The following is a 15,872-nucleotide window of genomic DNA, read 5'->3' on the forward strand; positions in this document are numbered from 1 at the left end:
AGACATCAAATGTTCTCTTTGGAAAATATAAAATCAGAGCTGCTTACTACGTTTAAGGGGGAATGTTGGGAAGTTGTTGGGCATAAGAATCTGTAGATTAGAGTATGCAAAGCTAAAGACTAGATTAGATCACTTGAAGAGTGACAGTGAAAGTAGACAGTGAAAAGTCATTTGAGTTCATGGAGATAAGGAGCAACTTATAAAGAATATTAAGGGGTAAGAGCCACACAAATAGAACTTGAAGTAAAAGAGAATGACATACTGAAGGCCAAGGGAAGAAAATGTCTCAAGAAGAATTGAGTCATCTGCGTCAATTTATCTCAATAACGAGCTCAAGTTGCATGTGGAAGAGAATTGAAAAAAGGATTTGGCAATTAGGACATCTTCAGTGACTTTGGGTAGAGCCATTTTGGTGGAGTTAAGGGTTTGAAAGCCTGACTAGAGAGGGCTTAATAGATGGTGGAAAGAAAATAACCGAAGAGGGTGAGAAAACTACTTTCAGTTAGAGCAAAGAGACGAAGATTGCTGATAACAGACTGTGGGCTTCTGAGGGCAGAGTGGGATGTTGGTTTAGAAATGAGCAGATTTAAAGTACTTGAATTGCCAAGTTTACACACTAAGTGGATTTTCTTATATGACGGCCTGTACTGTTACAGCATTCTGGTCTTATTACCTGGATTCTACCTCCATATATCACACATACAGTACAAATGTTTAACTGGTAAGGTTGTATGAGAATTGCACTAATTACTAACTTGTTTTAGAATAGCACTTTTTGGTAATTATTTTTATCTCAACTGACTAGTAACTCAGAAAAAAATCAGTTATTTATTTATGTAGTTATTTTTTATTGCGTTATATTTGTCATACAACATTGTGTAAGTTCAAGGTGCACAACGTATTGATTTTATACATTTACATTGCAATATGGTTGTCATAGTAGCATTCGCTAATACCTCTATTGTATCACATAATTATCATTTCTTCTAGTGTCGGAAATACTTCAAATCTAGTCTCTTTGCAGTTTACTGTTTACAGTGCAGTTTTGTTGTCTGTAATCACTGTACTGTGTATCAGATCTCCAGGACTTATTTATTTACTAATTGCACCTATGTCCCCTTAAACATCTCTCTCATTGCCACACCCCCGGCCCCTGGTAACCACCATTTTACCCTCTGCTTTTATGATTTCATTTTTTTAAGATTCTACAAGTAAGAGATATATCATACAGTATTTGTCTTTCTCTATCTGACTTATCTCACTTAGCATAATGTCCTCAAGGTCCATGAATGTCATTTCAAATGGTGGAATTTCCTTTTGTTCTCATGACTGAATAATATTCCATTGCAGAAATATACCACATCTTCTTTATCTGTTTATCCGTTAATGGATACTTAGGTTATTTCCTTATCTTGGATATTGTGAATAATACTGCGGTGAACAAGGGAGTGCAGATATCTTTTCAATATGCTGTTTTCATTTCCTTCAGATATACCCTGAAGTGGGATTGCTGGATTGTATGGTAGTTCTATTTTTAATTTTTTGAGGAACTTCCGCACTGTTCTTCTAGGGGCTGAACCTGTTTACAATCCCACCAACAATGCACAAGGGTTCCCTTTCTTCGTATACTCGCCAACATTTATCTCTTGTCTTCTTAATGATCGCTCTTCTTAAAAGTGTGAGGTGATATCTCACAGTGGTTTTGATTTGCAATTCCTTGATGATTAGTAACGTTGACCACATTTTCATGTACTTGTTGGCCATGCGGACATTTTCTTTGGAAAAAAGTCTATTTGGTTCCTCTGCCCATTTTAAGATCAGATTTTTTGTTTGCTATTGAGTTATATGAGTTCTTTATAAATTTTAGATATTAACCCCTTATCTGATACATGGTTTGCAAAAATTGTCTCCCAATCTGTAGGTTACTTTTTCATTTTGTTGATTGTTTCTTTTGCTGTGCAGAAGCTTTTAAGTTTGATGTGGTCCCACTTGTTGATTTTTTTCTTTTGTTGTTTGTGTTTTGGTGTCATATCCAAAAAAATCATTGCCAAGAACAATGTCGAGGAGCTTCTTCCCTGTGTTTTGTTCTAGGAATTTTATGGTCTTATGTTGAAGTCTTTGATCCGTTTCTAGTTAATTGTTGTGAGTGCTATAAGATAGTGGTCCAATTTCATTTTTCTCCATGTGGTTATCCAGTTTCCCCAACATTATTTGTTGAAGAGACTATTTTTTCCTCAGTGGATGTTTCCAGCTCCCTTATCAAATTTTAGTTGATTGTAGTTTCTCTATTCTGTTCCATTAGTCTATGTGTGTATTTTTATGGTAGTATCACACTTTTTAATAACTATAACTTTGTAGTATAGTTTTAAATCGGGAAGTGTCATGCCTCCAGTTTTGTTCTTTCTCATGATTGCTTTGGCTATTCAGGATCTTCTGTGGTTCCACATAAATTTTAGGATTTTTTTCAATTTCTGTGAAAAATGCTATTGGAATTTGATAGTGATTGCATTGAATCTATAGATGGTTTTTGGTAGCATGGACTTTTTAACAATATTAACTCTTCCAATCCATGAACATTGATGTCATGCCATGTGTTTGTGTCTTTTTCTATTTCTGTTATCAAAGTATTGTAGTTTTCTTTGAATAGATCTTTCACTTCCTTGGTTAAATTTGTTCCTAGGTATTTTATTGTTTTTGATGCTATTGTGAATGGGATAGTTTTCTTTATTTCTTTTTCAGGTGTTTCTTTGTTGGTGTATAGAAAAGCAACTGATTTCTGTGTATTGATTTTATATCCTGCAACTTGACTGAATTCATTGATTAGATCCAACAGTTTTTAAGTTGAATCTTAGGGATTTTCAATATATGAGATTGTATCATTTGCTATAGCAATAATTTTACTTCTTCCTTTCCAATTTAGATGACTTTTATTTCTTTATCTTACTGATCGCTCTGGCTAGGACTTCCAGTACTGTGTTGAATAAGAGTGGTGAGAGTGGGCACCCTTGTCTTGTTTCTGATCTTTGAGGAAAAGATTTCAATTTTTTTCATTGCTTATAATGTTAGCTGTGGGTTTGTTGTATATGGTCTTTGTTATGTTGAGGTATGTTCCTTCTATAATCAATCTTTTGAGGGTTTTTATCGTGAAAGGATGTTGTATTTTGTAAAATGCTCTTTCTGCATGTATTGGAATGATCATAAGATTTTTATCCTTCATTTTGTTAATGTGGTGTGTCACATTTATTGATTTGCATATGTTGAACCATCCTTGCATCTCAGGGATAAATACACCTTGATCATGATGTATGAATATTTAATGAGCTATTTAATTCAGTTTGCTAATATTTTGTTGAGAATTTTTACATCTATATTCTTCAGGTATATTGGGCTGTTTTTTTCTTTTCTTGTAACACCATTTTCTGTCTTTAGTATCAAGGTAATGCTGGCCTTGTAAAATGAGTTTGGGAAGGAATAGTGTTAATTCTTTTTTAAATATTTGGTAGAATTCTCCAGTGAAACCATCTGCTACTGGGCTTTTCTGTGTTGGAAGGTTTTTGATTACTGATTCAATCTTCTTACTGGTTATTTTTATGTTCAGGTTTTCTATTTACTCATGATTCAGTCTTGGTAGGTTGTATGTTTCTAGGAATTTATCTATTTCTACTAGGTTGAATTCTACTAGGCTTGATTCTTCTTAATCCATCTAGCTTTGTGTCAGTGTCTATATATTTGATAAAGCAGATACCTCTTCTAGTCTTTATAGACTGTTTTTGTCAGGGAAATACTTTCTATTGCTGCTTCCTGGATCTTGGGGCTGCTTCTGGGATTGTAGTCAAGCAGGATGATCTGGATCACATGGCTACTGCTGGGTCTGCAGCTAAGTCCCTGGTTGGCATGCTTGTTCCTGGAAGCAAATTCAGGCATAGTTCCTGCTGGATCTCCAAGTGGATAGGACTGCCTCAGGATCACAATTCCATGGGTCTGGATCCAGGTCAAGGGGCTGCTTATGGGTCTGCATTTGTGTGTGCATACAGCGAGCCTGTGGTGTGGAGGGGTGTGATTCCTACTGGGCTTTTGGGTGGGCTCCCACTGTGTCCATGAGCAGTTCCCTGAGTGGGCAAGACTGCCTCTGGGACTGTGGTAGAGCAGGGCAGGAGCCAGGACATAGGTTTGTTTCATTGTCCACAGTCAGGTACATTGTTGTTGGGCCTACTACCAGGGGCATGGATGAGTATAGCTCCTGCTGAGACCCTAGGGAGGCAGGACTGCCTCTAGGACCACTGTAGAGTGGCTCTGGAGATGGGTTACAGGGCTGCTCCTGGATCAGCAGCCAGGTCCATGGTCAGCAGGCTTGTTATTAGGGGGTACAGTAGGGCATGGCATCTCCCAGGTCCCTTGGAGGATGAATGGTGGCAGGACCACAGACAAATGAGACTGGAGCCAACTCCACAGAGTTACAGGGCTGCTTCTGGGTCTGCAGCCCAGACCATGATTGGCATGTCTGCCACTAAGGTACAGCCCCACTCTCAAAGCAGGCCTCCTTGGTCTTGAGCTCCACTGGCAGTTAACAACCTCCTATCTAGATCCCAAGACACCCACAAAGGTGTTTTTGTCCATGGATGACTGCCAAATTGTTGTTTCTGTGAGGAAGGAGAGGGCTGGGACTTCCTATTCTGCTGTCTACTGATGTTACCTGCATGTTGCCTTTTTTAGCCACACCTACTTCCCTCTTGACCCTTCCAGAATGGCTGTATTGTTTTTCAGTAATGTTTGGGTGATTCGTTTGCTCTACATCCTTACCAGTATTTGCTGTTGTTATTATTTTTTATTTTAGCCATCTAATAGATGTGTAGTGATATCTCACTGTGGTTTTAATTTGCTTGTCCCTAATTGCTAATGGTGCTGAACTTCTTTGCGAATTCCAGTGGAGGCGAGTGTGGGCACCAGCTTTCAGAGATAGGTAAATTAAAAGCCAGACCCTCAAGCAGCAGCTAGAAAAATCAGAGTGCTGGATGTGTAGTCCAACTCCTTCCAGGGTAAAGCTGGAATCTTGGTTATTTTCACTGGAGCAAGCCAGGAGGAGGAGCCATGGGAAATGTCCAATGGCCCATTCAAGCTTCCAGGGGACTAGTAATTGCCTGCCCTTTCAGCTCCCAGGTGTAGGATAGTTAAAAGCCAGCCACTAGGGCTAGCAGCTGGAAAAGTCAGGAAATTAGATGGGTAATTGCATCCCTACCAGGGAGAAACTGGCAGCTGGGCTTTATTGCCTTGCTTGTTCTGTGCCGAGCCAGGGGAAAGAAGAGAAGGAAGGGTCTACTATTCCTATTTTTCTGAGTTTTTATCATGAATGGGTGTTGAATTTTGTTAATTTTTTTTGCATTAATTACTATGGTCATGTGAATTTTCTTCTTTAGTTTGTTCATTTTGTTAATTACATTGATTGATTTTTGAATATGGAAACAGGCTTGCTTCCCTGGAATAAATACCACTTGGTCATGGTATATAATTCTTTGTATATATTACTGAATTGTATTTGCTAATTGTAAGGTTTGTTTTGTTTTGCTGAGGAAGATTAGCCCTGAGCTAACATCTGTTGCCAAACTTCCTCCTTTTATTTTTGCTTGAGGAAGATTAGTGCTGACCTAAAATCTGTGCCAATCTTCCTCTACTTTATATGTGGGTCACTGCCACACTGTGGCTGACCAGTGGCATAGGTCCACACCTGGGATCCAAACCTGTGAATCCCGGGCTGCTGAATCAGAATGCACCAAACTTAATGACCACGCCAGGGGGCTAGCCCCAAGGATTTTTAAATCTATTTTAATGAGGCATATTGGTCTGTTTTTTCCTCTTTTTTTGATACTTTTGCCCCCCAGTTTTGATCTCAGGTAATACTAGCTTCATAAAATGAATTGAAAAGTGTTTCTCTTCTATTTTCTAAAAGAGATTGTGCAAAATTGGTGTTACTTCAAATAATCTCTTGGTAGAATGCCCTGAGCTTGGAGATTCCTTTTTTTTTGGAGTTTTAAAATTATAAATTGTGTTCCTTAATAGTTATAGGGATATTCAAATTGTGTATTTCATATCGGGTGAACTGTGATACTTTGTGTCTTTTTGAGGACGTAGTTCATTTTGTCTAAGTTGTCAAATTTGTGTGTACAGCTGTTTTTAGTATTCCTGATTATCCTTTTGACATCTGTAGGGTCTGTAGTGATGCTCTCTGTTTAATTCCTCACACTAGTAATTTGTGTCATCTTTTTGTTTTTTTGTCAGTTTTATGAGAGATTTGTCAATTTTATTGATCTTTTCAAAGAACCAGTTCTTTGTTTCATTGATTTACTCTATTGTTTTTCTGTTTTCAAGTTCTTGATTTCTGCACTTATATTTATCTCTTTCTTTCTGCTTGCTTTAGGTTTATTTTGTTCTTATTTTTCTAGGTTCTTAAAGTGGGAGATGACATTATTGACTTGGGACTTTCTCCTTTTTTCTAATGTATGCATTTAGTGCTATAAATTGCTGTGTTAACATTGCATTGACTGTGTCCTACAAATTTTCATATGCTGTATTTTCATTTTCTTTTAGTTCATTGTATTTTTAAATTTCTCTTGAGACTTCTTTGATCGGTGGATTATTTAGAAGTGTGTAGCTTAATTTCCATGTTTTAGGAGATTTTTCTCTTTCTTTCTTTTACTGATTTTTAGTTTGATTCAATTGTGGTCAGAGAACACTCTTTGTATGATTTAAATTGTTTTAAATTTGTTGGAGTTTGCTTTATGGCCCAGGATATGATCTATCTTGGTATGTGTGCCATGGACACTTGAAAAGAATGGGTATTCTGTTGTTGTTGGAAGGAGTGTTCTATAAATGTGGATTAGATATTGTTGTATGATGATGTTGTTGAGTTTTTCTATGTTGTTGCTAATTTTCTAATTGTTCCATCATCTGTTAGAGAGGGGTGTTGATGACTCCAACTGTAATTGTGGATTTGTCTATTTCTCCTTCCAGTTATATCAATTTTTGCTTCACATATTTTGCAAATTTGAGGTTTGTGTATACTCATTTAGGATTACAGATCTTCCTTAACTTATAATGGGGTTATGTTCCAATAAACCTATTGTTAAGTTGAAATTATCATAAGTCAAAAATGCATTTAATACATCTAACCTACCAAACACATAGCTTAGCCTAGCCTACCTTAAATATGTTCAGAACACTTACATTAGCCTACAGTTGGGCAAAAATTATCTAACACAAAGACTATTTTATAATAAAGTGTTGGCTATCTCATGTGATTTATTGACTACTGTACTGAAAGTGAGAAACAGAATGGTTGTATGGGTACAAAATGGTCATAAGTTTGTTGGGTGTTTACCCTCATGATCACGTGGCTGAGTGGGAGCTGCAGCTAGCTGCCACTGCCCAGCATCAGAACAGAGTATTGTATCACATGTCACCAGCTGGGGAAAAGACCAAAATTCAAAATTTGAAGCATAATTCCTACCAAATGCATATCATTTTCACACCATCATAAAGTTGAAAAATTATACATCAAACCATAGTGAATTGGGGTACATCTGTACTATGTGAGGCTCTATTTACTTATAAATTTTTATTATTTCAAAGGACTTTATTTTTCAGAGAAGTTTTAGGTGCACAGCAAAATTAAGCAGCAGTTAGAGAGATTCCCATATAATGCCTGCCCCTACACATGCATAGCCTCTCCCATTATCAACATCCCCATCAGAGTGGTACATTTGTTAAAAACCCAATTAACCTATATTGACACATCATTATTACCCAAAGTCCATAGTTTACATTAGGGCTCACTCTTGGTATTATACGTTATATGGGTTTGGACAATTGTGTAATGACATGTGTCCACCATTATAGCATCGTATAGAGGAGTTTTGCTGCCCTAAAAATGCTCTGTGCTTCACTGAGTCATTCCTTCCTCCCCACTAAGCTCTGGAAACCACTGATCTTTTTATTGTCTCTATAGTTTTGCCTTTTCCAGAATGTTGTTTAGTTGGAATCATACTGTATGTAGGCTTTTCAATTTGGTTTCTTTCATTCAGCAATATAGATTTAAGTTTCCTCCATGCCTTTTGGTGGCTTGATAGCTCATTTCTTCTTAGTGCTGAAAAATATTCCATTGTCTGTATATACCACACTTTATCTGTTCACGTACTGAAGGACATCTTGGCTGCTTCCAAGTTTTGACAATTATGAATAAAGCTGCTGTAAACATCCCTGTTCAGGTTTTTGTGTGGACATAAGTTTTCAACTCCTTTGGGTAAATACCCAGAAGTGTAAATATTGGGTTATATGGTAAAAGTATTTTAGTCTTGTAAGAAACCGCCAAACTGTCTTCCAAAGTGCCTTACTATTTTGCATTCCCACCAGCAATGAGTGAGAGTTCTCATTGCTCCACATCCTCACCAGCATTTGGTGTCAGTGTTCCAGACTTTTGTTCATTCTAATAGGCATGCAGCGGTATTTCATTGTTGTTTTAATTTACATTTCCCTGATGACATGAGATGTGGAGCATATTCATATGCTTGTTTGCTATCTGTATGTCTTCTTTGGTGAAGTATCTGTTAAGATCTTTGGCTCACTTTTAATCAGGTTGTTGGTTTTCTTATTGTTGTTTTAAGAATATTTTGTATGTTTTGAATAACAGTCCTTGTGCAGATGTGTCTTTTGCAAATATTTTTTTCTAGCCTGTGGCTTGTCATTTCATTGTCTTGACAGTGTCTCTCACAAAGCAAAACTTTTTAATTTTAATGAAGTCCATATTATCAGTTCTTCCTTTCATAGATTATGCCTTTGGTGTTATATCTATAAAGCCATTACCAAACCCAAGGTCAACTAGATTTTCTGCTGTGTCATCTTCTAGGGGTTTTATAGTTTTGCATTTTAAATTTAGGTCCATGATCCACTTTCAGTTAGTTTTTTTGAAGGGTGTATGATTTGTGTCTAGATTCTTTTTTTTTTTTTTGTAAGTGTATGTCCAGTTGTTCCAGCACTGTTTGTTGAAAGACTGTTTTCTATTATATTGCCTTTGTACCTTTATCAAAGGTCAGTTGGCCATATTTATGTCATTCTATCTCTGGGATCTCTATTTTATTCCTTTGATCTATTTTTCTGTTCTTTTGTCAATACCATGCTCTCTTGATTATTGTAGATTTATAGTAAGTCTTAAAGTTGAGTAGTCTCAGCCCTCCCACTTTGTTCTCCTTCAATATTGTTTTGGCTATTCTGGATATTTTGCTCCACTGTATAAACTTTAGACTCAGTTTGCAGATATTCACAAAGTAAGTTTCTGGTATTTAAAACACTGGTTTCTGTGTCTTCTCAGTTCTGCTGTTGAGCCCATCCACTAAACTTTTTATTTTGGTTTTTATGTATTTCAATTATAAAATTCCATTTGGTTCATTTTTTTTTTGAGGAATATTATCCTTGAGCTAACATCTGTGCCCATCTTCCTCTGTTTTATATGTAGGACACCTGCCACAGCATGGCTTGATAAGCAATGTGTAGATCCACACCCAGGATCCAAACTGGTGAACCCCAGGCTGCTGAAGCAGAGCTCATGAATTTAACTGCTACACCACAGGGCTGGCCCCCATTTGGGTCTTTATTGTATCTTATTTTGTTTGCTAAGAATTTCTGTTTCCTTGTTGAGGCTTTCTATTTTTTTGTTTGGTTCAAACACGTTTGTACTTTCTTGTTGAAGCATCTTTGTCATGGTTTTGAAAAAATCTTTGTCAGATAATTCTAATATTTCTTTTATATTAGTGTTGGCATGTATTTATTGTTTTTTAATTAATTTTGAGAACTTTTTCTTGGTATGATGAGTGATTTTCTGTTGAAAGCTGAATATTTTCATATTTTATTGTAAGATCTGGATCTTATATAAACCTTCTGTTTTTGTTGGCTTTTCCTAACACCATTCTGGCAAGAAAAAGGGGGCTCTGCCTTGTTACTGCCTGATATAGGTAGACTTTACCTCCTTGACAGCTGGTGGACAGGGGCTCCTTGTCACCTCTGGGCGAAGATGGAAGTTCTGGTTTCCATGTGATCTCCCTTGGACTTAATTTTAATAATACACACACTTTAAAAATTGCTTTTCTTATATTGTACCTATAGGGCCTTCTTTCAAGACGGAGCAAGTCTGGAGCTGCTGCCCAAAGAGCTGGATTTCATTTAGATCCCACTGCTACTTTGTTTCTGCTAACAACAGAAACTGGAGTGAGAGTGAGAAGCACTGCTCAGAAATGAATGCGCACCTGCTGGTGATCACCACCAAGGAAGAGGAGGTACTTTCGAATCGATAATGGAGTCGGGAGTCCTGTCTGGGTTTCGTACACCTCTCTTGTCTCAGGAGGAAGTTTTCAGGGTTTTAGGGTATTGGTGCTGATGCAGAAGGCTTTCAATAAAATAGAGAGGAAAGGCTACCTAAGTCTATACCTTCCACAGCTTCTTCCTGCTTCCATAAAAATAACCTCCCGCCAAATAAATTGGGGCATTTAAAATATATTACGTGAGGTTTGAGTGGAAGGGTGAAAATATTTCCATCTGAAATATCAGTTTACTATTTTTCAAATTGTTATAAATTATTTTAAAATGTGAATGTGTTATAAATTATTAAGTATTTACAAGAGAAGGGGTATTACATCAAATAGGGACATAAAGTTCAATCATGAAGATTCACAATCAACAACCAGAAATACAGTTAAAGAATCTCCAAAGCTATGAAAGGAAAATGATTTAATCTGCAAAAATTTTCTTATGTGTAACTTTGAAGAATACCATCTCTTAGTGAAGATAAGAGAGGAAGTGAGTCTGAGATGACAATTCATTATGAATATGGAGAGAAATGACTCCCATATGTATTGATCTTGCTATATTCTGAATGTCTGTATCCCCTCCAAATTCATATGTTGAAATCCTAACCCCCAAAGGTGATAGTATTAGGAAGTAGGGCCTTTGGGAAGTGCTTAGGTCATGAGGGGGGCACCCTCATGAATGGGATTAGTGTTCTTATAAAAGAGACCCCATACAGCTACCTTGCGCCTTCTACCATGTGAGGACACAGGGAGAATGCACCATCTGTGAACCAAGAGGAGAACCTTCACCCGAACCTGCTAGTACCCTGATCTGGGATTTGCATCCTCAAGAACTGGGAGAAATAGATTTCTGTTGTTTATAAGCTACCAAGTCTGTGGCATTTTGTTATAGCAAACTAACAGACTAAGACAAACATCATGCTCACAGGTGATGTCTTTTATCCTGTGCTGCTCAGCCAGAGAAGACCTAGGTTCCTGGGCATGGCTCCCATGTAGCTCTTCTTCGATCCTCTCCTTTTCTTCTCCCTAAGAACATGAAGAACTCAATTCTACCTGAATACTCTAAAGGCTATAACTCTTTTCTTTTCTTCCCACAGGATTTTATCACCCAGAAACTACCTGTGAAAAATGTTTATTATATAGGGCTGTCAGACCCAAAGGGGAAAAGACAATGGCAATGGGTTGATCAGGCACCATACAACAAGAGTATAACGTGAGTATAGAGTTAGATAAAGGAATCCTCAGTCCTGGCTCATGCAGGGATTTTAGGGTGCTCCAACTAGGAGCTATTGAAATAAAATAGCTCACTCTTCTTTTAACTCTTGGGTACTAGGTTAAATAATTGCACTTATTATCTCGTTTAATCATCACAAGAACTCTGAGGCACATAGTGTTATTTTTTCTACTGTAGAGATGAAACTCAATTTAGAGTTTGATAACTCAGCGAAGTTTATCCAGTGGCAACAATGGTCCTCAGATGCAGGTCTATTTGACACCAAAGTCTGTGCTATTAACCACTGCCTTTCTATCTCTAAATATAAGGAAAATTCATGTGAGTTAAGATGATAACCAGTTATTAAGATTAATATCTCATAAAGCAAATAAGCTAAATTCTGATACTTATATCATCATATTTATGTAGGTCTTTAAAAACTTTTAAGTACATTAGTACATGTTAGTACATTACCATCTTTGATCCTTATATCAACTGTGTGAAATATATGGGGATATTACTCCTGTCTCTGTTTTTTAGTTATGAAAAGTGAGAATTAGGGAAATTAAATTGCTTTCCCAAGATAACAGTGATAGTAGCAGATTCAGAGATTTTAACTAGTTCTTCAGACTCCAAAAGCAGTGCATAAAAAAAGAAACAAAATTCATTCGTACTTGAGACCAGGATGAAATCTTTACATCATTTTAAGGGAGCATATGGACTGACAGTGTTCTGGAAACAGGACATAAATATGCACAAATAGAAGAGAGCCTCTGGGATCTGCTGGGAAAATGTTTAATGCAATAAAATGTCACAATACTGTGTGACATAAGCACAATTTTCAAGGGAGATGGCAGAGATACAGATGGAGGAAAAACTTCAGGAAAAGTGGAGAAAGAATGATTTGGGCATACCTGACTTTGACTTCCATACAGTTCAACCCCAGCCCCCTCCCTTGCTGTCTCTAACCCTTTTCAAAGCACTGTTTTGACAAACATCCTCATCATTTCTCCCTTTCAGATTCTGGCACCCAGGTGAACCCAGTAATCCTAGTGAGCGTTGTGTTATCCTAAATTATGCATCAAAACAATGGGGCTGGAACGATGTCTATTGTCATGGAGCTCAGACTTCAGTTTGCAAGATGACGAAGATCTACATATGAAAGGAACATTCTTCATGAGCAAGTGGTTCTGTTGGTGTCCACTATTATAGAGATAGCTAATTTGTTCTTTTTATTCATGTGTGAGTCTTGTAAAAGAGATCTCCTTTTCAATTTTTCAGTAGCCTGTCATCTATTCTACTTATAGAATCAGTGCACAGATTCAATCATTTAATCTTTCATGAAATGAACATACATTGAACATTTTCCATGTGTAGAGACTATACTGGAAAGCCCTGTTGCAGACAAATGAAGGGAGTGTGAGCCTCCTTTCCTAATTTTGTCTGATTGCTAAGGCTTAGATACTGATCTAATTATATGATGTGATTCCTCCATCTGTCTGAATTTTTCTCTTTATGGGTTAGTCAAAAGCAAAATAATCCCAACCGTTACTTTACATTTCTCTCAGACAGATTAATTACCTTTCACTGAAAGCGTATAATGTAGCAGTTGGAATATAATACACATCCATGGAAGACAAGTTCTAGCTTTGGCCCAGTGGATTCTTTGGGCTTCTCAGCATTCTCTGTTCAGTCTTGGCCTGTCGTTTAACATCAGGGTAGGCAAAGGGAAATCAGAGATTGAGCATTAGAGATTTAGAATTAGAGAATTAGAATTAGAAATTATTACTAGTCAGTTGACATAGCTTTATGTTCATCAGGTATTCTGGTAATTTTTCCTTTGCTTCATTCAGTTTATAGTTTCTATGTGTGGGTTGCCACTCAAATGGCCCTTGATTTATTTGCATTTCCATTTTTACTAAAGTTCTTACAGATCATTTTCTTTCTACTACAATATAAAATATGCCATATTTACAATAAAGTCTGTAATTCATTGCCTTAGTGTGATAATTATAATTGATTATGATAAAGCTGCTTCTCACCATGGCTATCTATTGAGACCTGGGATTGGGCCCTGATTATCTTGATGTAACTGAGTAATTGCATTTTTCACTTGTTTCCTGACTATATCTAAAGCCGAATTATTTTTATACAGATCTGATCTTATCTACTATATGTAGAATTTATCAGTTTACTTCCCAGAGAACAACTTACGTAATAAATCTGGGAGAATTCTGGGGGAACTTTATTTAGAATGAACTTTGCCCACTATTATTTCAACAATATGGGGATGGAATGAAGGAAGGGCAGAAAAAGCCACTTCACTACATGCCTTTGATTTTCAGAATAGACGGTGTGCTTGAACTGCAGCGAAATGGAGAATGGTGATATTAGTCAGTACTGGAACTTTTCTCTTCCCTTACATTTTATGAATATGATTCGGAACTTATTTTCTTTAAGTTTCCCCAGAGCACCATTAAATCAAGATTGTGTGAAACAGATTTTATGTATTTTTTGTTTAAAGAGTAAAATAAAATGACGAAGTATCCAACTAACTCCAATTTATAAAAAGAATTGTGAAAAATAATAAAATTGTTTCAAGTCATTAAGTTTTGAGGTGGCTTATTATTCAGCAATGTATAACTGGAACACTTTTGAATTACATTACAGTTTTGAACCAAGATTCTACAAAATAATGAAAGATGCTCAATCACATTGCTGTCTCTAAAAACATTAGTAATAATTTTAAAATGAGAGTATGTTAATTTTACCATCAGTGAGTAAAATGCAGAATTAAAGTGTTCATTTTTTATATCATTTAATTCCTATTCTTATATAGTGGGTATATTATATTACATCATAGGTATGTGGTTTTTAAATAAATAAGTGTTCAAAATTAAGTATGTGTATACTAAATTTTTTTCCTACTATTAAGGATATGTAATCAAAAATTGTTTTGAGATCACTATTCTAGAAGATGGGTCTTAAAATGCTTGATGAAAGTTTAGGTAAATGTTCTATTTAAGTTAAAAGAAAAAGACAGGCTACATACAGAAATATTTGAAGAAAGTATGTTTGTGTGTTGGTTTATTTGGCAGATATAGTTAAGTCTACAAATGAAATATGTCAGAATTTTAGCGTCTATATTCATCTTTATAGTTACTATTGAAAACAAATAAACATGTAAACAAGTAAATCTACCAATGCTTCAAGCTCTTTTGGTCCACCTCCCACTTAGTAAATGGAAGAGAAGGCAGGAACTCTGTGGAATGTCCGGTACTGGGGAAAGTACTTCTGCCCGTGGGAATTAAATTTTTTTTATTTTTTAAATTTTTTCCTTCTTCTCCCCAGAGGCCCCCCAGTACATAATTGTATATTTTAGTTGTGGGCCCTTCTGGTTGTGGCATGTGGGATGCTACCTCAGCATGGCTGGATGAACAGTACTAGGTCTGCACTCGGGATTCGAACCTGCAAAACCCTGGGCCACCGAGGCAGAGCACACGAACTTAACCACTTGGGCATGGGGCCAGCCCCTGCCCTCTGGAATTAAAATGATCAACCTGGATGATTTCTCTGAAGGCGAGAATCTCCTGACAGCTGACAACTCTTCAGGGTCTGTTTATGTTAATTTTGCTTAGATGATCTTAATACTGAAATATGGATTAATAGTTCTGTCTTTGCCAATATGGAAATCATCAATGGTTCACACTTTGTCAAAGATGAATTCGATGACTCAAGGATAGGAAAAATAATGTGACAATTCACCTGTATTAAGCCAAATGTTCAGTATAAACGTTTGATTAAATTAATCATATTCTGTTCACAGAATGAAATGTTCTGTAGCAGTTAAAATTGTTGCAAATGGGATTTTACAATAAAGAACCAGTATTGAGGACTGTGGTGCATGTTGTTGGTCTATTCATCCCTTCTTCCTTACAAACGAAACTTCAGTCTTGTTTAGAGAGTCACTTTCCTTCGTGCAGCCAAGGTGCCTTGGGATGCTGACCTCACATTCAGCCCTGTGGGTTGGTACTGAATAATCCAAGGCAATCAAAACAATCACCCTGCAGGTTTGCTTAGCAGTAGGCACAAACTGCAAGTCATGAATTGCCCCTCCTCGTTTTCAGAGGAATCAAGGAGCTAATCTTCCTCTCTCAAGGAATATGAACAGAGAAATGTATAGTCCTGCTTGCTACTGATAGTCATTCTGTGACCATGAGGGGAGCTAGCCTTCAGATGACAGGAACTGTGTGGATAGCAGAGTAGAGCAATGGAAATACCCTCTTTTCTTAAGGCTATGGTTGAACCAC

The 15,872-nt window shown here is 36.8% G+C and overlaps 1 protein-coding gene across 1 annotated transcript in view; it reads left to right on the plus strand.

The window, feature by feature from the left end:
* The window catches only part of CLEC4A (C-type lectin domain family 4 member A), a 53,195-nt gene extending 38,299 nt beyond the window's left edge, over positions 1 to 14,896 (plus strand). The window contains exons 5-7 of the mRNA XM_046656256.1: positions 10,150 to 10,319; positions 11,447 to 11,562; positions 12,583 to 14,896. Of these exons, the coding sequence (XP_046512212.1) occupies positions 10,150 to 10,319; positions 11,447 to 11,562; positions 12,583 to 12,724 (428 nt within the window). The 3' untranslated portion in view covers positions 12,725 to 14,896. The remainder of the gene's footprint in view (positions 1 to 10,149; positions 10,320 to 11,446; positions 11,563 to 12,582) is intronic.
* Positions 14,897 to 15,872: the final 976 nt, after the last annotated feature.

Source organism: Equus quagga, chromosome 1 (assembly GCF_021613505.1).
Source record: "Equus quagga isolate Etosha38 chromosome 1, UCLA_HA_Equagga_1.0, whole genome shotgun sequence".
NCBI classification, from domain to species: Eukaryota; Metazoa; Chordata; class Mammalia; order Perissodactyla; family Equidae; genus Equus; species Equus quagga.